The 26922-nt window shown below is 36.0% G+C and overlaps 4 protein-coding genes and 1 non-coding gene across 7 annotated transcripts; 3 read left to right on the top strand and 2 right to left on the bottom strand.

The window, feature by feature from the left end:
• Positions 1 to 1474: 1474 nt before the first annotated feature.
• LOC147402508 (phospholipase A1 PLIP2, chloroplastic-like) lies at positions 1475 to 6580 on the bottom strand. The gene is made up of 5 exons (XM_086444183.1): positions 5692 to 6580; positions 3662 to 4162; positions 3470 to 3529; positions 2849 to 3265; positions 1475 to 2270 (listed from the first exon to the last, which is right to left on the bottom strand). Exons 1-5 carry the CDS (start codon positions 6361 to 6363, stop codon positions 1710 to 1712), a joined length of 2211 nt encoding a protein of 736 aa, XP_086300309.1. The 5' UTR covers positions 6364 to 6580; the 3' UTR covers positions 1475 to 1709.
• Positions 6581 to 14679: 8099 nt separating this feature from the next.
• On the top strand, positions 14680 to 17720 carry TBL4 (TRICHOME BIREFRINGENCE-LIKE 4). Its single transcript, XM_086444184.1, has 5 exons — positions 14680 to 15241; positions 15339 to 15531; positions 15898 to 16091; positions 16212 to 16370; positions 17228 to 17720. The coding sequence occupies exons 1-5, from the start codon at positions 14730 to 14732 to the stop codon at positions 17565 to 17567; spliced, it is 1398 nt and encodes a 465-aa protein (XP_086300310.1). The 5' UTR covers positions 14680 to 14729; the 3' UTR covers positions 17568 to 17720.
• A 1186-nt stretch (positions 17721 to 18906) lies between these two features.
• Positions 18907 to 21428, top strand: TAF13 (TBP-associated factor 13). 3 transcript variants are annotated; one of them, XM_086444189.1, is made up of 6 exons: positions 18907 to 19065; positions 19272 to 19388; positions 19494 to 19531; positions 20597 to 20656; positions 20738 to 20812; positions 21189 to 21428. In XM_086444189.1, the coding sequence occupies exons 2-6, from the start codon at positions 19286 to 19288 to the stop codon at positions 21300 to 21302; spliced, it is 390 nt and encodes a 129-aa protein (XP_086300315.1). In that variant the 5' UTR covers positions 18907 to 19065; positions 19272 to 19285; the 3' UTR covers positions 21303 to 21428. The 3 variants fall into 3 exon arrangements, with proteins under 3 accessions (XP_086300315.1, XP_086300313.1, XP_086300314.1); XM_086444187.1 differs by having other exon boundaries at positions 20597 to 20812; XM_086444188.1 differs by having other exon boundaries at positions 18986 to 19143; positions 20597 to 20812.
• Positions 21429 to 22624: 1196 nt separating this feature from the next.
• LOC147402505 (C2H2 and C2HC zinc fingers superfamily protein) lies at positions 22625 to 26033 on the bottom strand. The gene is made up of 10 exons (XM_086444186.1): positions 25769 to 26033; positions 25565 to 25645; positions 25426 to 25456; positions 25219 to 25301; positions 24157 to 24189; positions 23904 to 23982; positions 23741 to 23793; positions 23269 to 23329; positions 22977 to 23059; positions 22625 to 22887 (listed from the first exon to the last, which is right to left on the bottom strand). The coding sequence occupies exons 1-10, from the start codon at positions 25787 to 25789 to the stop codon at positions 22798 to 22800; spliced, it is 615 nt and encodes a 204-aa protein (XP_086300312.1). The 5' UTR covers positions 25790 to 26033; the 3' UTR covers positions 22625 to 22797.
• Positions 26034 to 26084: 51 nt separating this feature from the next.
• Positions 26085 to 26156, top strand: TRNAP-CGG (transfer RNA proline (anticodon CGG)). The gene has a single exon. It is a non-coding gene; the product is annotated as a tRNA-Pro (tRNA).
• Positions 26157 to 26922: the final 766 nt, after the last annotated feature.

The following is a 26922-nucleotide window of genomic DNA, read 5'->3' as shown; positions in this document are numbered from 1 at the left end:
GCGTTTTGTCCTACATGGGTTAGAAGTTTCGGAATGGGTTGATTTTTGGTGAGGATGATCTCTATGATGAGGAGATCATCCTCACCAAAAATCAGCTCATTCCAAAACTTCTAACCCCATCAAAAATGATTTACAAAAAATGGACGGTCCACGATTTTTGAACCTATAAACATGGGGCTAAACATTTCGGAATGGGCTGATTTTTGGTGATGATGATCTCCTCACCATAGAGATCATCCTCACCAAAAATCAGCTCATTCCAATACTTCTAACCCATGTAGGACAAAAAACGTTTGTTAAAGTGTGTGGTAAAACTTAGGGTGCTGAACATTTCCCATATATATATATATATATATAGGGTCCCTTTCAGCAACAAACATTTTGACAAACATTTTGGCAAAACATTTTTCAAAACATGGGTTAGAGGTTTTGGAATGGGCTGATTTTTGGTGAGGATGATCTCTATGGTGAGGAGATCATCCTCATCAAAAATCAGCCCATTCCAAAGCTTCTAGCTCCATGTTTACAAGTTGGAAAATCGTGGACCGTCCATTTTTTGTAAGCCATTTTTGATGGGTAAGAGGTTTTGGAATGGGCTGATTTTTGGTGATGATGATCTCCTCACCGTAGAGATCATCCTCACCAAAAATCAGCCCATTCCAAAACCTCTAACCCATATTTTGAAAAATGTTTTGCCAAAATGTTTGTCAAAATGTTTGTTGCTGAACATTTCCCATATATATATGGGTAGCGTTCAAGGGCAAACTTTTTAGCAAACTTTTTGGCAAAACATTTTTCAAAACATGGGTTAGAGGTTTTGGAATGGGCTGATTTTTGGTGAGAATGATCTCCTTGGTGAGGAGATCATTCTCACCAAAAATCAGCTCATTCCAAAACTTCTAACCCCATCAAAAACAGTTTACAAGAAATGGACGGTACACGATGTTTCAGCTTGTAAACATGGGTTAGAAGTTTTGGAATGGGCTGATTTTTGGTGATGATGATCTCCTCACCATAGAGATCATCCTCACCAAAAATCAGCCCATTCCAAAACCTCTAACTCATGTTTTGAAAAATGTTTTGCCAAAAAGTTGGCCATTGAACGCCCCCCTATATATATATATATATGCATGAATTTATATTTTTACGAATCAAACCCAATGAAAATATTCTCATTATTTTTTGAGTCATGCTAGAGTGACGTCAAGATTGTACCTCACCGCACATCTTGACGTGAAAAGTATTGTCATTGTTTTTTTTTTTAAATTTATTTATATAAAATGGAAATGAATTTTCTTTTGTTATTGAATATTTTTGTAAATATCAATCTAAACAAATTACTTCCAAAAATGTAATTAAACAAAATTCTTAGTCTTTTCCCCTAGAAGACAATTTGAATTTTTTTTTTTTTTTCAAAAATTATGGAATAAACCTCGTTTTGGAGATTGGTAACCATGACAGGTACCAAAAGAGCTTTACAAACTAAATGATGGGTTGTATTCTTTCAAACTGTAACCCCAAAGGGTATTAATCTTTCTAGTGTTTCAATGATGCTCTAATGCTTTTTCTTTACATTATCTCACTAATTTGACAAATTTTTCCCATCTCAAACCAAAGAAAATAACTAATTCTAAAGCCAATGAATGGTGAACCACCATGCCATTCTATCCTTAAGGCCACAAGAACACAGGCACTCAGAACCTCTCGTTTCAGCGGAAATTAATGATGTTATACACCCCCACAAGTAACAACCGTACGGGGAAGAAGAGCACAAGAAGCAAATGCATGTGCTGTGACACAACAAGCCTGCTGAACCGTTTCAAAGACTCACTCCCAGTCTTGATTACTCCAGAGAAGCCTGACTCATGCTGAGTCGCATTGCCCACGACTATACCAGAATGAATGCCTCTAGGAGCAATGAGTGACCACCAAACTTGGCGGCGTTCCTCTCTCTTGGCCTTCCTGATGCGTTTGAGCTCCTGACATATAACTCCACGAACAGATCTCAGGTAGGATTTCATGTCGTGATCCCTGTAAATGGCACCACCAGAGCCATATGCAGACCTATCACTTAGGATCTCAAGTGGGTGGGGCGAGTTCAAGAACACAGTCAGTGCAGTGCGGAGTAGCTTCTCTGTATCCCCAGTTTCTGATAAAGGACAGCTTAGAAGGTATAAGGCGTTACCAGATGGGAGGAGGTGGTGGTGTGGAGAGAGTTTCTCATTTGGTTGTAGGATCAGAGTCTCCCCCATGGGTGCATATAGTAGTTTCTGTTTCAAGACAAGACATAAAACACATACAAGTTTCAGAACCCGAGATGGATACAAAAAAGTGTCTAGCAAAGTTGATATGGATTCAGAAAAACCCTAAAATTATGTTTTATACATAATGGGTTGCATGATAAGACAGTTTTTGTTTGTTCGTTTGCTTATTTAGTTCTACAGCACGTAATGGGGCTATGCTAAGATATGTCAAGCAATATGATGAAGGTTCGGATACTAATAGAAATCAACTTAGTTTCAATGGGAACCAAAAAGAAGCACTTCTTACTTCTGTAGATGACAAGTCACTCAAGTAATGTCAGACTACTAAAAATGTCAGAACAACTAGACCAATATAAGGCAGATTTTTTTTCATTTTGTTGTTCAGTTGGATATAGCAGACTCGTTGAAGTTGGTCCATGTCAATTTTCCAAACTTGATCAGTGAGTCTTACAGAACTTGATGTTTCCCATGACAAATTTTGTTTCCCATGACAACAAGCATATCATGTCTTAGCTTCACCAAATCATTAAATACCTTGTAGATGTCAGGATGAGAATGACATTAAAATGGACTAAAGATTATACCCGATTCTTAAGACATGAATGATTCCGGAAGTTTCCATTAACAGCCTTGAGAAGTTCTGCTACATGATCGGGGTAGTTGCAAGAGAAGGCCCGAGGTACAATGTCTCGGTGCATGGTAATGGCTTGAACATGATTCCGAGGCAACCCCAACCTGCGAAGTAGTTGGTCACCTCCACACATTATGGACGGTGCACCAAATGTTATAACAGGAAGCAAGGAACTTAATGGCACTTCACCCCGGATCAGCAACATCAGATTTACAAGGAGCGACAAACTTCCCCCTAAAGAATGGCCAGTAAAGCGGAAGGTTGCAGAGTCACCAAGAGACTTTAAGTGGGCATGTACTTCTGGCAACATCTGCTCATAGATCCCTTTGGCAGCCTCATAAATACCTCTGTGAACATGCACATCTAGTCCCTACATTACAAAGATGGATCCTTCCCTTATTTAGATCGAAACAAAGAGGTGGTCTTATAATAAGATGAATCAGGAAGTATCCCGAAAGGTACAATTGTAACATGACGATAAATTCTAAAGGTACAATTGTAAGATCATTACTTAGCTCAAACAGACACCCTAGAAAATAAACAGATGAGGTTTGGAAGCGCATCCAAATTTTACCTCGAAGTGAATTGGTTCAAAGAGTAGATTTGCTTGCCAAGAAGCCAATGAATCGGAACCCTACACATAAGACATTCAAAATCATATTTTAAGACCACTACCAAATACATCAGAACTAACAAAACTAATTAAAAAAATGGATTATTATTATTATTTTTACAACTTTCCAATTTCCAATGAATTCTTCTTTACCTGAATAACAAAGAATCGCGTTCCACTTTGGTCGTCATCACATATAAACCACTCACATGGTGAAGAATGCACCGAGTTCAAGTCCTTTGCGACAGCTTGCCTCATTTCCTCTTTTGCAGCTACTACAGCTGTCAAAGAATTAGTAGTCGCCACAAAAGAAGCCACTTCTGAGCTCATTATTTCAGAATTTTCATTAGTTCCATTGCCTCCCTCAGGTGATTCTTCTCCTCTTTCAGCTTTCGAGGGTTTGAAGGGAAGAATGCTCTTTGTGTGGGACTGGACATAGGAAGCAGCAGAGGCAGCTATCTTATAAGCAGCAGATGCACTTATCCGGTATCCATTCTTCTTCTTCCTCTGCTCCTCCACTTTCTTCTCTAGCTTCTCTTCTGTGTCTTGAACTTGGATTGAGGTTTGCTCTTTTTCAGCATTCATGGATTGTGCTTTCTTCTCTATTGAGGACGTCATGAAACGCAATCCCTGATATTTTAGGAGATTCCCTGCCTGAAATGAAGCAAAATAAATAAATAAAGAGCCTAGAACATGAAAACAGACTCTCTTTGTGAAGTTCTACAAATATTTGAAAATGGATAAATTGATTTGGGTGAGGGAGATACATCCTCGAACCATATCTAATCAGATTGCATGGATTCTTTTAAAATGTTGAACTACTATTATTGGACACTAGTGTTAGATTCTAACCACTCCATGGATTTTGGTGAATTTCTTCAGTGTTTCTTATTGGTTTTTCTTTTCTTGCAAGATTAACAAACATATGCCATAGACTATAAGTTCTACCTTTTCCAATTAAAATATTCTATGTAGCAAATATAGCATTACATGTATGCATTCTCGTCTTTAAAAATATGATAAAAATTGTATGAATCAAACACAAAATAAGTACCGTGTTTTACGTAAATTAAAAAAAAAAAAAACTTACCAAGACTTCAAGATTCATGGAATATGATTCCGTATCTGCGTTCTAACATGTGTACCCGTATCAATTTAATAAAGATCCTCATATAGAACGCCTTAAAATAGGGAGTTCGCTCAAGTTGAATATAGACAATCTAAACAAAACCTTTACAGATGAAAGCTCCATTCAAATCTAAAAAATTTAAAGAAGTTCCTTGATTTAGCAATGGAATACAAATAACTCAAAATAAAATCTGGATTCATAAATTTCTTCCAACTAACCTCTAAGGTTTTAGGGGAAGCGAGGGTGGGGGGAGGTAATTGAGTTACTTTATTTAAAAATAGGTTCCCCTGACTTGAGAGTCCAGTACACACTCATTATATGGAGAGCTCCCCAATAACAAAAGTTTTAATTGCAAAAAATAAAACTACTACTTTTTTATATTATAAAATAGTCTCCATATGAAAATTTCTAGCTACAGATGAACTAAAATCTATGCAAAAATGGATACAATATTTATTGTATGTCAAACATATAGATCATAGCCTCCCTCAACGATTTTTTCCACAAAAATTTTAAAAGCTGGCAAATCATTCTGTGCAAATGGGAATCTTCACCGAATGCCCATGCATCCAACTTACATCCATCAAAACGAATTCCCGCAAATGAAACTGTTCCACCAGAAAATCAGTAAACAGGGAAAAAAAATGGCTTCCTTGGTTGTGGTTTGTGATTCATCGTATTAAAATTATGCTTGAAGGCAAAAATTCACAAATTGGTACCTTGACCTAAGTTTCAAATGCTCATCTACCAAACCAAAACCAACCAACCTCAATGAAAAGTTTCTTGCAAGAAGAAAAAAAATCAAAACTTGGAAGATGGGGTTCTTTGATTTGCACATATAAACATTCATATATGAAAAGTTCAGCCAAAAACTTAAAATTCAAAATTGGGTGCCTTGACCTAAGGTTTCAAATAGCCATTTATCAAACCAAAACCAACCTTTAAATGAAAATTTTCTTGCAAAAATCAATACTTTAAAAATAGAGATTCTTTGATTTGCACCTTCGTATATGAAAAACCAACAAAAAAAACTTAAAAATTGGAAACTGGCTACCTTGATTTTGGGAATGTTATACGCCAAAGTCCCCAAATATGACATTTGTGCATATAGCTTCGCTTCTGCCAATGTCACCCGCCTAAGCAACCTTGAGAATGAATCCCTATCGAACTCCATTACTTCCTCCTCTTCTTCAGATTCCTCATCGTCGCAACAAGAACACCCCCTGCGTCGATCATTCTCCGCCACATCACCATCTTTCTTCTCCTCTGCCTCCACTACATCTGCATCACTCTTTCCCCCTTTTTCTTTCCAAAGAGACCTAATATGCAAAATCTTCAGAACCCAATTCTCTCCTCGTTCTTCAGATCGTATCGGTTCGTTCTCTTCTCCTCCTCCCATACCAGTCTCCTCGCTTTCTTCTCCATTTCCATCAACAATAACTACATCATCAAGGGTAATTCCGTCATTTCTCTTCCCTCCACCAGGCCACAAAGATCTCAAAGGATCAACAAAAGAAAATCTCGAAGACGAAGAAGTTTTCTGAAGCGGTTCGGTAGCATTAGAGTTCTCCATAGAAATCTCATTCGCGTGAGAAGATACCCCACTCGCAGAACGTCCCAAAGAGCTAACTTGAGCCGTATGTTTACGGTAATCTATGCCTCCTCCACCGTAGGAGATCGAAGTAGAGAACCCATTAAGCCCTGATTTGAAACAGAGACCTTCCATTATTTCTGTCTCTCTGTTTTCTCTCTTTCTTTTATATATTTGCTCTCGAAAGAAAGAGAAAACAGAGATCAGGGCCTGTAACAGAGAACGCTAACGTGCGCCCCCCAGGTGTTCAGCGTTAACGTGCGCAACGGCCACGAGAGAGTCTTTAAAGAAGAATTGAAGAAAGCGCGGGCCGTCGGCAATGGCAACCAAAGTCCCTACTCGCCAACAAGTTCGGAACTTGAAATAAATAAATAAATGGGATGTGCTGTCATGTTCTCGGATCATTGTTATTCAGTGGCCCCAAATCCTGATGATGCCACCTGCTACAATCTTTCGGCGCATTTTACGGACCTAAACACCTAATAACTCCTGCATTAATTATTGGGCTGCTCCGATATCAGCACACCACTTATGTTATAAATAAACATCATAAGTAATATTATTATTTAAACAAGTTTTTTGGAGGCGACATCTATGGACTATTATTGGCTTATGGTGTGATCCCTTCTTGTCTCTTTACCATGATTCATGAAAAAAAAAACACAATATCTCAATTTTTTAAATGCAAAATCTATTGATTGAGATTTATAATTTGGATAAATATTTTCGAGATTTGTATTATTAAGATATTCATAAATCTCAATCATTGGATTTTATATGCATAGAAGCATAGATATGTCTCACTTGTATCTCGATATACGATGTCAATTTCAAACGTTTTCCTTGAAAAAAAAAAAAAAAAAAACTCGAAATAAAATATTACCATAATCCCCTTTTTAATAATCCTAAAAGGGAAGAGTGAATTTCGAGTCACGTTTGTGGAGTTCAGTTATGAATCAGAACCAAGCTACAATTCAATAGTTGGCAATCGGCAATTTTGGTCTGCTGCGTGTCCCAGAGGTACTGACACGCGTGCACGAAATTCTTCAAGTTCCGTGGAAGTATCGAGAGAGCGACACGTCTCTTTATCAAGATACGTCTTCGTATAAAACTCTCCAATCTCCATTTGTCGCGCAGTATACATGGTACGTAAGATAGACCGTAAGCATCGTTTACCATACATTAAGTGGACCCAGTTTTTTAACATCGTGTTCTAAGGCTACAAATAGGGCCCACAACTTTATGGGTCCCATCTCTCAGTCCATTACATGCTGTCGGTTGGGCCCAATAGACGGTGATTGCACATTTTGCATTTATATAGGTTGAAATGCAGCTGCTTTAGTTGGAGGGAGGATGGGGGCTCCGGACTGGCAGTACAAACCTAAACGCTACTCTAGCATGATTTTAAAATTTGGTTTCGCGTCTCGCCTTGTCCAGGCCAGATATCGAGTCATCTTGGACGAGTTTTCCGATACTTTTGAGATGTCTCATGAGACAAATCGAAAAATTGAACGTCCTAAATCTCGGTCAAAAAATGACTTTGTGAGTTGGTTTCGTTCAGCTCTGATTTCGAGTTAACTCGCACGATACGTCTCGGTCTCGATGAGTTTAAAAGCCATGTTCTCTAGCCCTACTATTTTTCTGCCATGTGGAATATTTGTGTGGATGACCAAAGAATCCTATTAGCCTTACTAGGTTAGTAAGGACTTCACCCTTACTAATGGTCCTTGGGGTTCACCTTGTGACATACAAAGGACATGATCCAATTCTTTAGGATTGTAGAGAAATTTTTTTTTTAATGAAATTTGATGAAAATTCAAAAAAATTATTTTTTACCGTTGAATTTAAATTTTAAATTTTGGAGTTAGGTGGAAGTTCAATGGCCGATCATTTTAAAAATCTTGGATCAAGTCCAAAAAAATTGTTTTTTGATTTTGTTTTTCTTCTTTTGATTTGAGTTTTTCGATGAAATTTAGAGGGTTGTGATGTTGGATTGCTAATGTGGTAATAATCCATTTGAGCAAAATCACTTTTAGTAAGGCTTAAAATCTTTACTAAGTTAGTAAGAAAAATGTTTCTCTAGATAAAATTATTCCATAAGAGACTCACAACACCATGTCACAAACTATTATTACTTGAGTTAGACTAGCGTGACTAAGAATTCAGACAGTAAGTTGTTAACATTTAATTGTTTAGTGGGATTTTATTAGGATTGATTTATTTCGAAGTCAAATTTTAATTAGGAGTCTCAAAAGAAAGTAAAATTTGATTAGGAGTTTGTTTAAAGAATACTAGTTTAATTAGGAGTAGATTGTTATGGGATAAGGTTTCTCATTCTAGAAGGAGTTTACTTTTGTTTTTCTATAAATATTTGTGTAGGTACAATTAAGGAAATTCAATGTAGAGAAATATATAATTTTAATTTGAGAGAAAGCTCTTATCTCTCTATTCTCTACCTTTTCCTTATCTTCTTTTAAGATATTTTGTAGGTTCAGTTAAAGAAATTCAATATAGAGAAATATATATTTTTAATATGAGAGAAAGCTCTTGGCTCTCTATTCTCTACCTTTTTCTTTTCTTCTTTAATTTTTGATTTTCTGTAAATACTTGTGTAGGTTGAATTAAAGAAATTCAATATAGAGAAATATATATATTTTTAATATGAGAGAAAGCTCTTAGCTCTCTATTCTCTACTTTTTTCTTTTCTTCTTTAAGATGTTTTTGTTTTTCTATAATTACTTGTGTAGGTTCGATTAAAGAAATTCAATATAGAATTTTTTTATTTTGTAATAAGAGAGAAAGCTCTTAGCTCTCCATTCTCTACTTTTCTCTCTTCTTCTTTAAGATGTTACAGTGAGCTTTATGATATACACTATTATGTATATGATCTAATCATATTTTGTTAGAACAATGATGAATGCATGTGGCAAATCATACGTGGTCTGTACGCGGCTGATGTGACAAAGGCACAAAACCGAAGATCTTTTTCCCTGTGTATCCCAAAGAAAAAGATCTATGGTTCTGTGCCCTTACCATGTCAACCATGTGCATTCATCATGACTCATTTTGTTATATAAGTCATGTGGCTCACGTGTACTGCCATGTAGGAGTGGTGATTCGAATCTAATGAGTTCAACCCACATGACAACAATACGAAATTGACGTGTTTGGATTGATCTAATCGTGTTCAGATCATAATCACGTCAATTCGTATAACCCTTTTATTAAACAGGTTGTGTTCAGGTTAAGGACTCAACCCATCAAAACCCTTTTTGATTTGTTTAATTATCATGTTACTAATGTGTCGTATTGACCAGCTTCCAACTCAATCCGTATATAACCCATGGTTGTGGTATATTTTCTTGGTGGTAGAACATGGTTTATGTGTTTGTGATACTTAATTTATGTTGTTGGGTATAAATTACTGTTGTGTTTAGATTGTAATCGGTTCATGTCATAATCATGTTCATGTTTTGAACATAATCATGCCAAGTTCACCGGTTATGCGTGTTCTAGCCACCCAATCCATTTATTAAACATGTTACACCGTCGTGTCATGTATCCTATTTAATAAACAGGTAGGTTTCAAGTATAAGATATATGTTAACATGATTATTAAACAGTTTGGGTTCGGGATGGGTAAATTTTCATAAGGATATTACCTCAACACGACACAAACCGACTCGTTGCCATTGATACTATCATAATGTTCGCCAAATAACACCTTAGTCTCCCAAAGTTCATAGCGTAAGGTAGATTTTTTTTTTTCTTTTCAAATATCTCTTTTTATTTTTTGCTTGATCCAACACTTTGAAAATGGACAACCATTGAACTTCCAAATTTAAAATTAAAATTCAATGGCAAAAGATAATTTTTTTTTCTTTAAAGCTCTTGCTACAGCCTTGTGGCATCCCAAAATTGGCATCCAATCTGGGTTTTGGATGCAACATGGATGAGCAGCCAAGAAACTAATCTTACTAAGTGAGCGTAATTAGTAGGTAAAAGAGAGATTAGAACCTAGTACCATCACTCACAAACATTAACCAACTTTTTTTAATTTTATTTTTATGAGTAACCTAGACAAGAATGGGTCTAAGCCCAACCAACTTGGTTAGTAAGGAAAGTGTTTTTCTTCTTACCATAATAGAATCATTTTCATACATAGTAAAACAAAATTTGTGATTAATAATGAGATGTTAGATAAGGATTTAAATTCATGTCATGGTATCAACCATTACAAACTTTAATTATCTTGGCAAGTTGGCACCTTTATTATATGCTTATACCTAACTTCTCCTTGATTTTGCTAGGAAAGTGGATTAGTGGCTGTAAGAGATTTGAACCTAGTACCAACACTCACAAACTTAAACCAACCTAGGAAGTTGGGAACTTTATTATATGCCATAACTCTAACTTTTTTTCCCCTGTTAGGCAAGCAAGATTAGTGATTATAATTAGTAGATATAAAACTCGTCTTGTCTATGAACGAGATCGAGTCATCTTGGATGAGTTTTTCAATACGTTTGAGTTGTCTTGTTCAACAAAGAGAAAAATGAATCATAGTTTTAAATCTCGCCCGATACCTTTGACTTGTCTATCCATCTCGTTGGTGGACAATATTGAGATGTATCGGACGAGTCGTCTCAATCTTTGACTAGATTTAAAACCATGGTAGATATAAGTGGAATTAGAACTTAGGCTATGTTATCAACCTTCATAGACTTTAACTTAGAAAGTTGAAACCATCATTATATGTCAGATAACTAACTTCTCATGCATTTCTCCCTACCATCCTCTTCCATTAATTAAGTTTAGATGTCAGATAACTAACTTCTCATGCATTTCTCCCTACCATCCTTTTCCATTAATTAGGTTAAAATGTCATATAACTAACTTCTCATGCATCTCTCCCTACCATACACTTCCATTAATCAAGTTTAGGTGTATACCTTGTTTACTTGGAAATAGATTTTAGGTACATATTTATTGTTTACTTAGACATGGATTAGAGTCGTGCTAGAGTGACCTCAAGCTTGTACCTCATATCACACATCTTGGCATGAAAGTGGATAGCAACCATAGATGTTTTTTCACTTGTATCTCGATGAAAAAGTATCTATAGTTCTCATACACTTTCACATCAGGATTTGTGATGTGAGGTTCAATCTTGAGGTCACTTCAGCATTATTCTATAGATTATATTAGTGTCGTGATCTTTAACTAATTTAACAAGTTGGCACCCGCATTATATGCTATATATCTAACTTTTCATGCTTCTTTTAGGGGAATCTTCTTGCAATTTGAATTTTTTCCATTATTCAATTTTAGGTATATATATTATTTGGAAAATGCTAAAGTAAATGTGCAGGACATTGCATTAAACAGTAAGCTAACATGGAGGTGTGCATGGAACCATAGATGTTTTTCCTTGAGATATAAGTGAAAAGCATCTATGGTTATCTGGACATCTTCACGTCGGCTCAGTGTCTAATGTAGTGTTCTGTGTAGTCACTCTAGCATGACTCGTATTATATATTTTTGTAGAAATGTCTTTTCAGGATCCTCTCCCCCTAAGTCTTTTTCTTCCATTAATCAACGTTAGGTCTATTTATTGTTTTTGCAAAATTAGCTTTTATTAATATCCCACCCCCGCCCCCCGCCCCCCTCCCCCCAACTATTACTAATGAGCTTCACCTAAATTTTTTTTTTGTCGCTATCTATCATGGAATTACAAACAATTTCTCCTCTCCCTCTTATTTAAACTTTTTATAATTTTTCTCCCTCCTCCTTTAAGAAAAGATGGCCTTATACCCAATTTATGCTTTAGAAAACACACTAATGCAAGCATACTAAGAGTTCCCCACACCTGCAACAATGTCATTAGGACACAACTATTTAAGGTGCACATGAAGAGGTCAAGGTGCCATATCGGGTCTCTTTAGGGTTTTGGTGTACCCAACAAGGGCTAGGTTCATGACATCTTGTTTCTAATGTTAATAATAATAATAATAGTAATAATGTTGTATTGATACAAATTATTATTTCCTTATCACATTTGTTAGAAAATTTTAAGAATAATGATTTTTTGGCACCCCCCTTTGACATACGCCCCTTATGCCCCCATCACAGAATCGTAGATTATTTGCCTCAAGATACACAAAACCATAAATATTTTTCTTGTGTATCTCGATGCAAATGATATACGGTTCTATGATGGGGGTGTAGGGGACGTCAGTTTATCACGACTCAATTTTTAATGCTCAAACTTCAATCACTACAAAATCATTATTTTATGATGTAAATACTCTAGCTTGTTACCATTTTACTTTTTCATATTCAATTTGTTTTGGGGAGATAAAATTATTACCATCAAAGCCTTACCCAAAAATTTGGATCTAGTTGAATGAATCAGGATTTTTATTCAATTTTGTTAAGGTTATGCTTTTTTGCTTCTGTTTTAATGATGAGGGTATACCCATAGGCCCGACAACTAGGGGTGAGGCAAACGGTCTCTTAGAGCACCATATCTCACCCAAAACCCTCCAGTATATACAATACCCCAAGAACCATGTATACCAAATAAGTAAGGAGAAATCCATGTTGGTTGCCAATAAGGGAGTTTGAACTCAAAACCTCCCTCGTTTTGAAGGGGAGGTCTTGACCATTACACCCAACACTTGTTGGTTTGCTTTTTTTTTTTTTTTTTTGTTAATTTAGATGTGTTGCAACTTGTTTATAGTACATCGATTTAAGATTTTTTTTAATCTACTTGTAGCCCGTTCAAAGCCTTAGACTTGCACATTTGTTGTAATTGGACTTGTAATTAGCTTTCATTGCACATGATGACATGATCAAATCATTTAAATAATTTTTTCCTCTTAGTTTTAAGCTATTTATATTTTTAAGAATATGTTTGATTCTAATATTATTTTTACTCATTATCTCAATAATATTACTTCTAAGTAATACGTTCAATCTATGAATATGTTATTTCCTGATTACTTGTAGCATTCTATAGAAAAATTAATAGGTTCGAGAAAGGTTAATGACATTTAAAACAAAAATGCAAATTAAAAGTTAAAAAGAAGAAAAGGACACAAAGTTTATGTGATTCAACAAAATTGTCTATGTTCATGGGTAATGATGAGATCCTTCCTCCTTTTTCTCTTTCGTGAAAATCAAAGTTACAATCTCTTAACTTCACTTCCACTTAAAAAATACTAAAATCTCTTATAGAAACCCTAAACAAGTTTGCTACAAAAACATAGATCATACAAAGACGAAATTGCCCATAGAAATTTTTTTATGAAATTAGGTAGAAAAGTAAAACATAAGATAATCATACCATGGGAATACGAATATAACTAACTTGATAAAGAGAAACCTTATTTTACTAATTTATCATTATGATCAATATAATTGAGCATGGAGAGGAAGGCCAAGCTCATCAAATCTTTGCTAACTTTTGGCATATTTAGATGATAGATTTGTAAAGTGAGTGCTTAGAGCAATTGCAACCCAAATAGGCATATCTCTGCTAGGCATTTTATTGTGGTGAGTCATTTTTGCTTATTCAAGAGTCTTTACTCTAATCATGCTAGTCAAAATGACTCTCCACAAATTTAGCTACAATACAATATTTCACAATTGCCATCATTTTTTTATATCGTCAATAAGTTGAAATAAAGAAACTCACTCTCTTCTTTCGCCTCTCCCACTTTCTCTCTCTCCAACATATATCAAATTAGACGGTCCCAGCCCGAGTGTGTTAAGAGTACTTTCATAGGACTCTGGCTCTGTAAAATGGAAATTTGAAGATGATACAGAGCTTGAGCCCGAATGCATTAGAGTTGCTCTTATGCTTGTACATATAAAAGAAGAATAACCGCACAATATCATAATTTGATGATTGATGCATGGCTCGCAATCAAGTGATGCATCCATGTAACATGATTATCGAGTTTAATATGCAACCTAAGTGGTAGCTCCATCAAGGGTGATGGTTCAAGCCTTCAAGGGGTGGCGGAACTAGTTTACAATGCAAGAGATAAAACATTGTATGAGCCTGGCCTATGTTGGACTGACAAAAAAGTCTAGCCCAAGGAAAGCCCACATATAGGTTTAAATAGGGCTTGGAGAGGCCTTTGTTCAAATGTTAAGGCGAAGGCCCTTCCCAATAAATTGTAAAATGTAGTGACCATTGAGATATACGCACGATCCACTGTGTTGTTAAATTGAGGACATATTGTTGACCATGGTTTCCTATGAGAAGCTAACATAAAATGACCAAAATACCCCAATATTAGGACCAATCAAAGGTTGTTCTCTTCTCAAACCCCACTGTCCTTGATGATCGCCACCTGTTCTCAGCGCATGGGAGCAAGTTTTCTTCCTATACTCCCGATCTTACATGAATATTCCCGCACTAATAAATAACCTTAAGAATCAAAATTCGAAACAGAAGGACTACAACTGAAACGAATCTCCTCATTTCTTCAACAATGGCTTCTTTCAAGAATCTCCTCTCAATTCTTATGGACCTCTCAAGAAGTCTCTCATGGCCTCTCTCAAGGCCAAGAACCCACGCCTTCGTCGCTTTTCTCTTCGTTCTCGCTCTCTTCTCCTACTTATCAGTTACCATTGCTGGAACCTCCCCTTCTAGTACCTCTGCAACTCTCTCTTCTCGTCTCCTCTTCTCCAATTCAATCTCTTCGATTGATTCCTCCGATACCCAATTCATCTCCCTCGACCCATCCAAGAATCTAACCGACGGAACTGCTCTGTCCGTCGTCACAGCCGTCGAAATGACCCACCTCGACGATTTGATCGGAGACCTGACTTCTTGCGATATTTTTATCGGTAATTGGGTCGTCGATGAGTCGAATCAGAACCCGGTTTATCAACCCGGTTCATGTCCGTACCTCGACGATGCTTTCAATTGCTACAAGAATGGACGACCGGATACCGATTATCTGAGATTTCGGTGGAAGCCTAGTGGGTGTCAGATTCCGAGGTCCAAAAGATAAAAATTCTCAGTTTCAAAATTTTGAATTAAGGTTTGATTTTCTTAATGGGTTTTTCTTTTGTTTGTTTTGAGTTTGATTTTGTAGGTTTGATGGGAAGAAGATGTTGGAGATGCTGAGAGGTAAGAGAGTGGTTTTTGTGGGCGATTCGTTGAATCGGAACATGTGGGAATCGCTCGTGTGTGCGCTCAGAGACTCTTCGGTTGATGAAAACAGAGTCTTTGAGGTTTCGGGACGACGTGAGTTCAGAACACAAGGGTTCTATTCTTTCAAATTCGAAGTAAGTTTGAAAGAAAGAAAGAACTAAGCTTAGCGTTAATGGCGAATAGATTAGATGGTAAAGGTGGTCACTAACAAATACTACATTATGCAAATATTCCCCATTTTTTTTCAGAAATTTTCAATTTGTACTGATTTTACCTTTAAAGCTCTTTTATATTGGGTGGGTAGAACTGAAAATTAGCTTAAAACACAAATTTGCAAGTATCAGGTGTTTGTTTGTCAAACAAAAGTTAACCACTACAAATGGTTTAATGGTGATGATTCTTTGTGGTCTATTTTGGTGTTAGTTTTAATTGGGAAGGATTGTAGGAATGAAATTTACTTCTTTTTTTTTTTTTTTTTTCTCATTTTGCAAATTTTATAGGATTATAATTGCTCAATCGAGTTCTTCCGAGCTCCATTCCTCGTTCAAGAATGGAAAGTCTCGGACCCAACAGGATCACGTAAGGAGACACTCAGACTCGACGTGTTACAGCGATCTTCCTCTATGTATCGGGAAGCTGATATAATCATCTTCAATACTGGCCATTGGTGGACACACGAGAAAACTTCTCACGGGTATTTTTTCGCTAAACATTACATTTTATTTTCATAAAATAAAAATTGAAGGAATCAACACTTCCATCGTCATCATCACTAATAGCACATGAATCTGACGATGCACCATCTTTTGTTCAGCAAGGATTACTATCAAGAAGGCAACTATGTGCACAAGAAGCTAGGCATGACCAAAGCATATACCAAAGCCTTGCGCACGTGGGCTGCATGGGTTGATGCTAATATTGACTCGAGTCGGACAAGGGTCTTCTTCCGAGGATACTCAGCTTCTCACTTCAGGTAAACCCATTTGAACTACTTAGTCCACCACCATCATCCTCAAGACCTTATCACAAATAATATTTGGAATTGAACATTCGAATCATGTTCCTTTATTCCACTTGATATATAGAATTACTTCTTTTGTAATGAGTGTTTATATCTGCTCAGGGCTTAGACCCATAGCTCAGTTGGTTCACCACATTGCAAAGCAACTTTGAGGTTGTGGCTTCAAATCCAGCTTTCCCATGACCAAAAAAAACCTTTGAGGTCGAACCAAACGAGAAACTTTGAGGCCTTGGACCCATAGCTTTAAAGATTTTAAATGAGTGTTTGTATCTGCTTAGGGCTTAGACCCATAGCTCAGTTGGTTTGACACATTACAAAACAACTTTGAGGTCGTGGGTTCAAATCCAGCTTTCCCATGACATAAAAAATAAAATAAAAAAGAACCTTTGAGGTCAAACAAAACGAACACTTTGAGGTCTTAGAACCCTAACTTTAATATCTGCTTAGGGCTTTAGACCCATAGCTCAGTTGGTTCAACACATTACAAAGCAAATTTGAGGTCGTGGGTTCAAGTTCAGCTTCCCATGACAAAAAAAATAAAAAAAATAGGACCTTTCATGTTTAACCAAATGAGCACTTTTGAGGTCTTAGAACCCATGGCTCAGTTGGTTTGACACATTACAAAGCAAATTTGAGTTAACGGGTTCAAGTCGAGCTTACCCATATTCGAAAAAAAAGAAAGAAAAAAAAGAGTGTATATCTACTTCCATTATCTCCATTCATGCTCTTTTGGGTCTTCACATCGGCCTGTTATTGCTTGAAAGATGTTGTATCGTGCACATTGAGTGTTTTTTTTGTCTGCATTGTAGAGGAGGGCAATGGAATTCGGGTGGTAACTGCGATGGTGAGACACAGCCAATAACAAACAATTCCTACCTTATGCCATACCCTAAGATGATGAACATCCTTGAATCTGTTATCAGGGATATGAGAACACCGGTGATCTATCTCAATATTACAAGAATGACAGACTATCGGAAAGATGGTCACCCATCAATCTATCGGAGGCCAGGGACCCGAAGACTGCCAGGGATGTCCCAAGACTGCAGCCATTGGTGCCTGCCCGGGGTCCCAGATGCCTGGAACCAGCTCCTCTATACTGCCCTTCTAATGTCACGACAACAACCTCCCCCGAGCAATCCAAGTTGATTTTTTTTTTTTTTCAGGTGCATTTGTGTGTGTATACATATATTTTTTTGATTTTGTTTGGAGTTGTATTCACAAGAGAAACAATGTAAATTTGATTCAGAACTTGGAGCATGAAATGCTGTAAAAAATTCGAATTGTTTGCTCCGATTCTAATGTGAAGCTTTAAAAAAAAAATCTCTTTTTTTCTTTAAATTGTATGTTATGATTAGAATAATCACATAATATGATTTCTACTCATTCTGATTGAAATTTTCCTTTAAGAAAAATGATATAATATGTATAACTTGTGCATAAATAGTTAAATAATATCATATTTATACAGTACTCTATAACTATAATCTTTTTATTTGTTTGGCCTTCCGAACTTGATAATTTTGATGCACCCTCCAGGATTTGGTGAAAAATTAGAGAAATCTCTGTAGTTCTCAAACTGATAATAGATCCCTGACTTCAGTCTTACATGAGAGACTACCATAAAGTGATGCCCTCACTGTCAACCAGACGACAAAAACTCATTATCTTCAACCGATAATTCTTTTTAACCTATTGAACCTCTCGAGCTTGTCTTTCATCAACACACCATCCTTTGAATCCTTTGGTAAAAAGTCCTAATTTTTCTTCGCATAAGTCTGTCCTCTTCAACCTCCTCCAAAAATCTTACGAATGACAATTCGTTTCAGAATTTTTTTTTGAAGGTTTGGAGGAGTTGCCACCTAGTTTTAAGTTTAAGAACCAATAAATGACATCAAAATAGATTCGTATAAATCTATAATAGAGATTATGAGTAAGGGGTCAGGTTATAAGTTTTGGAAGGTATTAGGCACCAAAACCACTTGACACAAAAGTCAGAGTACTGCAATTCAAAAAGAGTTCATTTCCCATGATATTAGCACTTAAGATCACACCTATCAGATGGTGTAAAAATTAGAAGGATATTTGAAATCAAAAGTAATAAATCGATGAAGTCCGTGGCTAAGAGTTTCGACTGACCTACTGCTCCTCGAATTAGACCTAACCCACCCAGGAATCAGTCACTAAATTTGGGTGTTTGGAGATCGATTGTTTTAAAATCTTTGATCATGGCTAACAAAAGTTCTATTTTAATACTACTCTTAAACTTGTGATTCTTGACCGAAGCCATCTGATTCTAAGCCCTTCAAGCAATTTGTTGTTAAATGCTAAGGGACGCATGTGAAATACATATCATTGTACAGGGAGCTAATTTAATTAAAAGAAAAATATGAAAAATACTAAACTGACTTTCTACAACACTGCACTGACGTGTTGTGTGTGCAGAACCATAGATGCTTTCCTAGATGTTTAAGTTTGGAAATGGACGCTCTCTGTAAACACAGTGTTGAATGCAGTGTTTTCAAAAGTCAGTTTAGCACAGCTCAAAAAATATATATACTCCTGAAAACCTATTCCTCCAAACTGTAGGCAATAACATCTCGTCCCTTGTTCGAAATTTAGGATTAGGGTTTACAAGGATTTCGAGGTAAGGGGATTACAGATTCTGTAAGAAAACCCTAATTTACCTGAATTACAGAATCAATATTCTTTTGTAGAAGTTAAGGTAGGATTCTTTCGATTATTTGCAATCGGTGTTTGTAAGAATCAAGAAACCTCGACAGTTTAATTTGTTTGATTCAAAATTTTGTATTTTTTTAGCTTAAGATTTTTAATTGTAAGTTTTTATGATAGATTACAAGGCGAAGATGCATAATTCTTCAACCGGACCCTCCTCAAAGCCAAAAGTTGGATCCTCGCAGCCATCTGATTCTTCTTTCAAGCGCAAACGAGGTGTTTTCCAGAAAGATTGTAAGTAAATATCAGTGATGTTGTTTTTCTTCAGTATTGGATTCATTCTTGATCTGAATTCGATAGTTTTGCTTTAAATTGTCTTTTTTTTCTTCGATGTTACAGTGCAACACATGATGTATGGATTCGGAGATGACCCCAATGTATGTATCACACTCTTATCACCATTCTCCATTTTAATTTATATGTTTTTAGCTTATAATTTATAATTTCTTGGTCTATGATATTAAATGTGGTAAATTTGTTAGTTGGAAACTAGAAATCTATAATTTTGATATGATCTATGAATAATTGTGGCATAGCTCATGAAAATAGAACAAGAAAACTAGGGTTCCTGTAGTCTGAGATAGGTAGCAAGTCATTCTCATCTCGTCCATGGATGTAGGCACGATGCTGAATCACACAGATCATGTGTTGTTCGTGTGTGTTCTTTGTTTTATATTTTTTTTTATTGTTATCTTTGTGGTTTTTTGTGGGTGCCCGTAACCTAAAATGAGCTCTATGTATCTGAAACCCAAAATGCCAACCATATGTGATTCAATAAGTCCCAAGATTACAACCAGAGTCATATTACAGCTCGACCAAAGGGGCTCCCCATACTACGTCTGTGACACCTAATTTGTGATTTTGTGTATGAGTGTACTGTACATCCTTGGTGATCAATCATCAAATAGATTCAAGACTATATCATAACAATGGGATCGCCCATGAAGCACATACCTTTGAACATAGTCTAGATTCTTTGCTTGGTTCCATATTGATTTGAACTTTCAACTATACAAGTTAACTAACAAATCAAGCAATAATCAAAGATTTTGTCGATTAACTGAAGTAATCATGAGTTCTTATTAAATATTTCCTTGTCAAAAAGTTAACAAATTGAAGTAGCCATTTGTATGTGGAAACCCAATAAATATTTCAGGCGATATTATTTTCTATCATTTATTGAAAATTCCTGTAGTCATCATGAAAAATAGCTATTTGTTAAGAGAAGGCACGTGCCTTCATATCTTTTCTTACTAGTTCCATCCACTTATCTAACAAAAAATTGGAACTATTTGAATTTTGTGTATTTGCATTGCTACAGTTGGGACAAAACCATGCCACTAGGTATAAATTGGGATTAAGATACAAGTGTGCTTCTAGCTGATGATGGTTATTTGGTTCAATACTTACTTTCTTGTGGCCACTATGTGTTACTTTTACAGCCACTCCCAGAAACTGTTGCTCTTCTGGAGGACATTGTTGTCGAGTATATCACTGATTTGGTAAGTTATTACGTTCTTGTGGACACTCAATATTTATTACTCGCATTTGTAACCTTTTGTCTTTTGTTGGCTTTTCTGCAGGTACATAAAGCCCAAAATATTGCATCTAAGAGGGGAAAGCTTTTGACTGAAGACTTCCTTTATCTGATTCGTAGGGTAATGCATCTGGTGCAGAAGTTTCTATAGAATCACCTTTTGTATATGAAAGCTCCTTTTTGTAGCTTGGATGGTTGAAAGTCGAATAGTAGTCCTAGACGGGATCTCTTTTGATAATTAAAATCAAATGGGTACTGATCAAAATAATAAATTTTAAATCAAAATGGGTAAATATTGGTATCCCACATTCATATTTCCACTATCCAACTCCCGCATCAACGCTACACGTCACAATCATTTTCCTCCTCTATATTTTCTTTCAAAAGTGAGAATTCAAAATTCATATTTGTACACTCTTTAATGATAGTGTAGGTTGTTTGGTATGTTTACTGTGTTTCTGATGAGTTTGGTGTCTTTTAACTCTTTGATCGTACAGGATACGCCAAAACTTCACCGATGTACAGAACTTCTTTCTATGCATGAGGAACTGAAGCAAGCAAGGAAGGCTTTTGACGTAGATGAAGATAAGATTGTCTCAACAGCAGAGTGATATGGGAAAAACACTAGACCAATTCCTTTCTTTGGGGTTCTGCCTTTTAGGTGGTTCCTGCTGTGTACATGACAGCTTCCTCTATAAATACACATGAAGATTGTCAGTTATAGTTATTTTTCTCTATTTAGATCTTTTCTAAATGTTTTAGAATTTTTTTCTTTCTTTCTGGAAGCTCCACTTTAAACCTGCAATGCTTGGAATTTTGGCTTAATTTGATGCTGCATCCTCTACAAAAAAGTGCCCAAGCACAATAGTGCATTATCATCACCAAGTTATGTCATCTGGTTATGTAACTTACGTACTACATTTCGCTATGAGCCCCCTAGTCTAAGTAAAGGATTTCACCCTTACTAAGGGTCCTTGGACCTCTTGGCATTTAAAAACATGATCAGATGCTTCATGGTTTTTGAAGACAAAAATTCAAAAAAGGAAGAAGTTATTTTTCACTGTTTGGGAGTTAAGTGGAAGTCCGGTAGCTGTCCATTTTTCAAAAGAATTTTCTAGCTTTTTGATGAAATTTAAAGAGGGCTGTGGTGTTGGATTTCTGATGTTGATATCCATTTGAGCAAAAACTACCCTTAGTAAGGCTGTGGGGTTGGATTTCTGATGTTGTAATCCATTTGAGCAAAAACTACCCTTAGTAAGGCCCAAAATCTTATTATGTTATTAAGGAAAGGGTTTTGCCATACCCCTCCCTGATACTTGATTAGAATAAGAGCAGATTATCCTGATTTTGTATACAGCTATTTTAGAAATAAAATTACCCAATTAAATCAGAGCCAGATCATCTGGATTTTGGGTTCATCTATTTCTGCATTGGAATCAGAAACATTTAGTTCTCGGAGCGTGTTAGTGTCAAGGCCAGCTCCTTTAGAGAATATTTTTTCCACTTTTCCCCTTTCTTCTTATTGAACACGCCATGATACCCAACTGGATCCTTCTATATGCACCTATTTCCGTAGTGGAATCAGTATCAACAGGAACCAGGACAATCATTTATATCAATAGGAGCCAGAAATATCATAATATCATAGATTCTGGTTCTAGATATATTTATATTCAAAATGGGTTTCAACGTCACTTCAATAACAAAATAACTAATAATCAATTTCCAATGATCACATCTCCTCCCGCTCTTAGTGTAGATGGTTTTATTTTTCATGAGAGATAATCAGAGTATGGAACTTTTAGTGCAGCTCAAATTGGAGGAGATCAAAGTTTGGATTTAGAGAAAGATGCAATGCTTCTTTGTAGACAGGCGTCACAGATGAAAATGATGACCAGAAGTATTGAAAAACAGAAATAAACAGCTTACAACCTTGAGGAAGATAAACATAACTAGATTAGACTGTTCTCTTACAAAGAATTCAGTCATTCTGAAACATAAATTTCTGGAAGAGAACTTAGGCAACATGCTCTCTCTCTCTCTCTCTCTCTCTCTCTCATACAGGTGAAAGAGATGGTAACATTGAAAAAAACTTCCAAGCATTATTCATTTTTTGGATGAACCAAAACCTCCAAATCCCATCATTGCTGCAACGTCAGGGTCTCCCTCAGCCTCTTCCACTGCAGCCTTCTCTTTCTGAGACCAGAATAAATCAGCAACAAACCATTTTGAAATAATAAAACTAAAGAGAGAAAAAAAGAAAATCCATGTGAAGTGTAACTAACCTTCTTCTCTTTCTTCCTTTCTCGGCGTTGGCGCTTCCGTTCTTCCTCTTCTTGTTGTTGTTTTAGGATCCGGTCATCTAAATCTGAAACCAAGATAAAACTTATCATTATTTTTTTGTTCTCTTTTATTTTTCACAGATAAGATGGGAGTGAGCCCCATGCTTCTCAACTAATCGAGCAAAGGAAAATATGGTTTCCAGGTTTAAGTATGAAAATTTAGTTAATCAATAAAAGTACATCGTGGTACATAACCTTAAAGTATTTGGATTTTCTTTCTCTTTTGAAATCTTACCTTGCTCCGTAAAACTTCCCTCAACTTTCTGCTTCTTGAGAATTTCAAATCGATCTTGGACCTGTGCAAACATTGGAAAACTTTTCCTATTACTACTTGTGCTTGTGTTACATGGAATATTTATGTCTCAAGAGGCTTATCTTGGTCACATGTCAAATATTGATGCATCGCATCTTGGATGTTTAAGCGTTCGGTGTTCTAAAATAGTTATTATCTGCATGTATGTTTTGTCATTTCATAATTTGGAAAATACCCAATGTACTTTGTGGCTACTCCTAGAGGTTCCCCAAATTGGAAACCTTATTTTCTGTAAATAAGAAATCCCAAATCAGGACTATAGGACAATAAGTTCTCTACATCCATGTGAATTATATTCATGTCTACAGGCTTGTCTTAATTTCCCAGTAAAACAAAGTGATGATATTTGTAGTGCTTAATCATAGGGCCTGTTAACTAATGAATGGTATGTTACCTGTTGAAGAGATGCCCGCTCTACCCGCATTGACATACCCAAAGCTCTTTGATCTAAGAAGCAAGTTAGAAGAACCATAAGAAACAATTAAAAAAACGGGTAAAGTATGGTGCATGAGAATAAATACATTAAGTGATATGTTTATGGACAACCAACCACATACGTTTCTTCCCATTGATATGGTCCAAGTAGTTTGCAGAATCCTTTACAACACATTCACAAACCGAGCAGTAGTATCCAGCCTGCAAAAGAATAAAGCACCGAACATAAATTATAAGAAAATGACCGGAATTTTTCTTGGCTTTGTAAAAACATTGAATGATGAATCTAATCAAATATATAGTCGTAAAAAAAATGTGAAAGAGAATGATTCACTTGAAATAAACCAAAAGAGTGAGAAAATCTATAGAGGATACCTGCTGGCTAAGAGGTGCTATTGGAGTAACGACCTGCAACATAGAACACCCCAAAAGTCATGAATCACGTGACTGACAAGAGTCAATTATATATTCTCCAGAGAAGCAATCAAACTTCATTTGGTTCCAATACATGCTCTCAGATAAAGAATTTCATGGGAAGAGAACTAGGAAAAATATCCAAATTCAAGGATTACCTAGAGGTCGCAACTGAACTTTCGATCATTTTTTATTCATAGAAGAAAAGAGCTCCAGCATTATAAAAAAAAAAAAAACAACTCAAGTAGATTGAATTTATCTCTTCCCCTTTTCGAGATTGGTTGAGCGTAGCTCCCATGCCCACCTACCTCATTTGTATCGTTGGTTGAACTTTGCAATTATTTATTTACAAAATAACAATTATATGAAAAATTAGCAATTGCTGGTTGAATGTGGCAATTTAGCCAAGTTGGTAAGGCATGTGGAGCATGGTTTTAAACCTCGTCCGAGACCGAGACGACTCGTCCGAGGTATCTCGGTATCATCCACCAACGAGACGTGTTGACAAGTCGTCTCAAAGACATGGTTTGTTCTAATTCTAAGGCCTTTTTTAAAATCTCGTCCAAGAAGACTCATATAAATCGGATATCTCGTTTGAGACAACTCAGTCTCGTTCATGGACGAGATAAGTTGTCAAAACTAGTTTTAAAACCACGGTGCGGAGTGTTGATCCCACGACCTAGGTTCAAAACCTATTGAATCCACTTTCATGCTTACCACTAACCCCCTTGCTTGCCAAGCAAAATAAAATAACAAATCAACAGTCGTGTTATTTTCATTTGGATCACCAAGTTGGCATCCGAGCTTTATTAAAAATTTCACCAACCCAACCCATCCTATCAGAAATTAACTAATCAACAGCAAAAATCAAACACATGCCTTCAAGAGAACAAACTATTTTACATAACCAAAAGATAAGTTAATTAAGAACTGCCCCTACAATTGAACAAAGAATGTAAAATAAATCGAACAACAAACAATGCAATTTCACCAATACAACAAAACAAGAAGATTACAGCTAACCTGAGTTTTTCCCAATCGAGATTCAAGGTCCACTTCATAATCCCTATGCTTCAAAGGTTTTCTTTGCACTGGAGGACCTTTTGCTGCATTTTTTTTTTTTTTTCCATCAATAATGTTAGAACATCATAGTTCATAAAAATCAAAATTTTCGCAATACAAGAAGATCATTAACAAGAAAAAGAAATACTAGAAACTAATCAAACTTACACTTCGATTTAAACCGGCCTTCGCCCTCCTCCTAAGACACAATGCCCAATTAACAAACATGAGTAGAAGTAATTCAAAACCAAAGGGTATGAAATTATTAGGGAATTAATCCATTTTAAATGAGAAATTGAATTATAACCCGTTCTTCGCGTTCACGAGCTCGTTCCAAATACTCTTCTCGATTGAATTTTCTTCGAAAAGTATTGTCGACTCCAGCTGCCTAATTTACACAAGAAGAAGCGAGAAGTTCAAATAAAAAACAGCCATTATCATAGTTAGAAAAAAAAAAAAAATCGAGAAACCTAAAAAATTTCATCATTGATTCGACAGTGGAGAAACTTACATTAGGTTTCGACTGAGACATCGAATTAGTCTTTAATTTGAAGAAGCTAGATCGAATACCTGGATTGTTGTTATTGAATTATCTTCACGAAAACCCTAGAGTGTTAGGGAAGATCGAAGAGAACAAAGAACCAAAATTGATCGAAACCAACTCAAAATCTTCAATAGACTTGGATCTAACACCACAACTTGGTTTCTAAAATCAGTGTTTGAGAGAAATCTTTTGCTCTGCGGAGTAGGGCTTGCTTTGAAGAGCAGAGAGAGAGAGAGAGAGTACAATGGAAAAATATAAGGTTACGAGATTTGCAAAATAAAGTGGGCGTTTGGTCTAGTGGTATGATTCTCGCTTCGGGTGCGAGAGGTCGCGAGTTCGATTCTCGCAACGCCCCTCGTTTCACTGGACAGGGAACTTTTAACCCCAAATTCTGATTGCGTGCCACGTGTCTTCTACCAAGATTGTGATTTTTTATTTATGCAGAATTTATCTATTTCCGATTTGATATACACATTTAAATCTGAAAATTCTCTTGACCTTGGTCTACTCTAGTCAATTAGTAAAAAATAACCTAAGTGCCCTCGTCTTTTATTTTCATTCCTTATAAGTGATTAGAACTTTATACTTAATACTATGTTTGGATAGTAGAGAGAATTGGAGAAAAGAGAAATTCATTTTCTCTCCACAACGTTTGGATTGATAAGAGAGAGCTTGGGATAATTTTGAAAATTTAAAATATCTTAAAAGGATTTATCTCATTTTCTCTCCACTTTTGAAAAAAAAGAAAATTTACGCTTTTTTTCTCTCCTCCACTTAACAATCTAAATAAGAGAAATAGAGAGGAACTCATTTATTTATTCTTTTCTTCTCTCCATTTCTCTCAATCCAAACAAGAAAAACAATAACCATCATGTCTTGAAAATATAATAAAAATACTCTCTCAAATCCACTGACTATGTAATATGATTCAAAAAAATAAATTCTCATAACTAACAGGAGTATAAAAACACCTCTTTATCCTCAGCTTCAAATGTGGATCCAGAAATACACGAAGATGTGCTTTCCATTCCATCCATTCGTCTGAACCAGTTCAACCAAACAAGCAAGAAACCAACCTTGAAGGAGATTAAATTAGTTTTAAACAGATGGTATCTTGATCG

The sequence above is a fragment of the Akebia trifoliata genome, chromosome 5 (assembly GCF_017979445.1).
Source record: "Akebia trifoliata isolate Shusen 1 chromosome 5, ASM1797944v1, whole genome shotgun sequence".
Classification (NCBI taxonomy): domain Eukaryota; kingdom Viridiplantae; phylum Streptophyta; class Magnoliopsida; order Ranunculales; family Lardizabalaceae; genus Akebia; species Akebia trifoliata.
The sequence above is the reverse complement of the archived record's forward strand: the minus strand, read 5'-3'. Positions and strand labels throughout refer to the sequence as shown.

What these genes read in the sequence shown, in the direction of transcription:
- TBL4 (XM_086444184.1), top strand. Translation starts at nt 14,730, where the DNA reads ATGGCTTCTTTCAAGAATCTCCTCTCAATTCTTATGGACCTCTCAAGA. An exon ending in AGTGGGTGTCAGATTCCGAG is followed by an intron (nt 15,242 to 15,338) that starts GTCCAAAAGATA and finishes TTGATTTTGTAG; the next exon opens with GTTTGATGGGAAGAAGATGT. An exon ending in TCTATTCTTTCAAATTCGAA is followed by an intron (nt 15,532 to 15,897) that starts GTAAGTTTGAAA and finishes CAAATTTTATAG; the next exon opens with GATTATAATTGCTCAATCGA.
- LOC147402505 (XM_086444186.1), bottom strand. Translation starts at nt 25,789, where the DNA reads ATGTCTCAGTCGAAACCTAAT. An exon ending in TGTCTCAGTCGAAACCTAAT is followed by an intron (nt 25,646 to 25,768) that starts GTAAGTTTCTCC and finishes TGTGTAAATTAG; the next exon opens with GCAGCTGGAGTCGACAATAC. An exon ending in CCATATCAATGGGAAGAAAC is followed by an intron (nt 23,794 to 23,903) that starts GTATGTGGTTGG and finishes CTTGCTTCTTAG; the next exon opens with ATCAAAGAGCTTTGGGTATG.
- TAF13 (XM_086444187.1), top strand. Translation starts at nt 19,286, where the DNA reads ATGCATAATTCTTCAACCGGACCCTCCTCAAAGCCAAAAGTTGGATCC. An exon ending in AGGTGTTTTCCAGAAAGATT is followed by an intron (nt 19,389 to 19,493) that starts GTAAGTAAATAT and finishes TCGATGTTACAG; the next exon opens with TGCAACACATGATGTATGGA. An exon ending in GATTCGGAGATGACCCCAAT is followed by an intron (nt 19,532 to 20,596) that starts GTATGTATCACA and finishes TTACTTTTACAG; the next exon opens with CCACTCCCAGAAACTGTTGC.
- LOC147402508 (XM_086444183.1), bottom strand. Translation starts at nt 6,363, where the DNA reads ATGGAAGGTCTCTGTTTCAAATCAGGGCTTAATGGGTTCTCTACTTCG. An exon ending in TTGAACCAATTCACTTCGAG is followed by an intron (nt 3,266 to 3,469) that starts GTAAAATTTGGA and finishes TTTGTAATGTAG; the next exon opens with GGACTAGATGTGCATGTTCA. An exon ending in ATTCATGTCTTAAGAATCGG is followed by an intron (nt 2,271 to 2,848) that starts GTATAATCTTTA and finishes GTCTTGAAACAG; the next exon opens with AAACTACTATATGCACCCAT.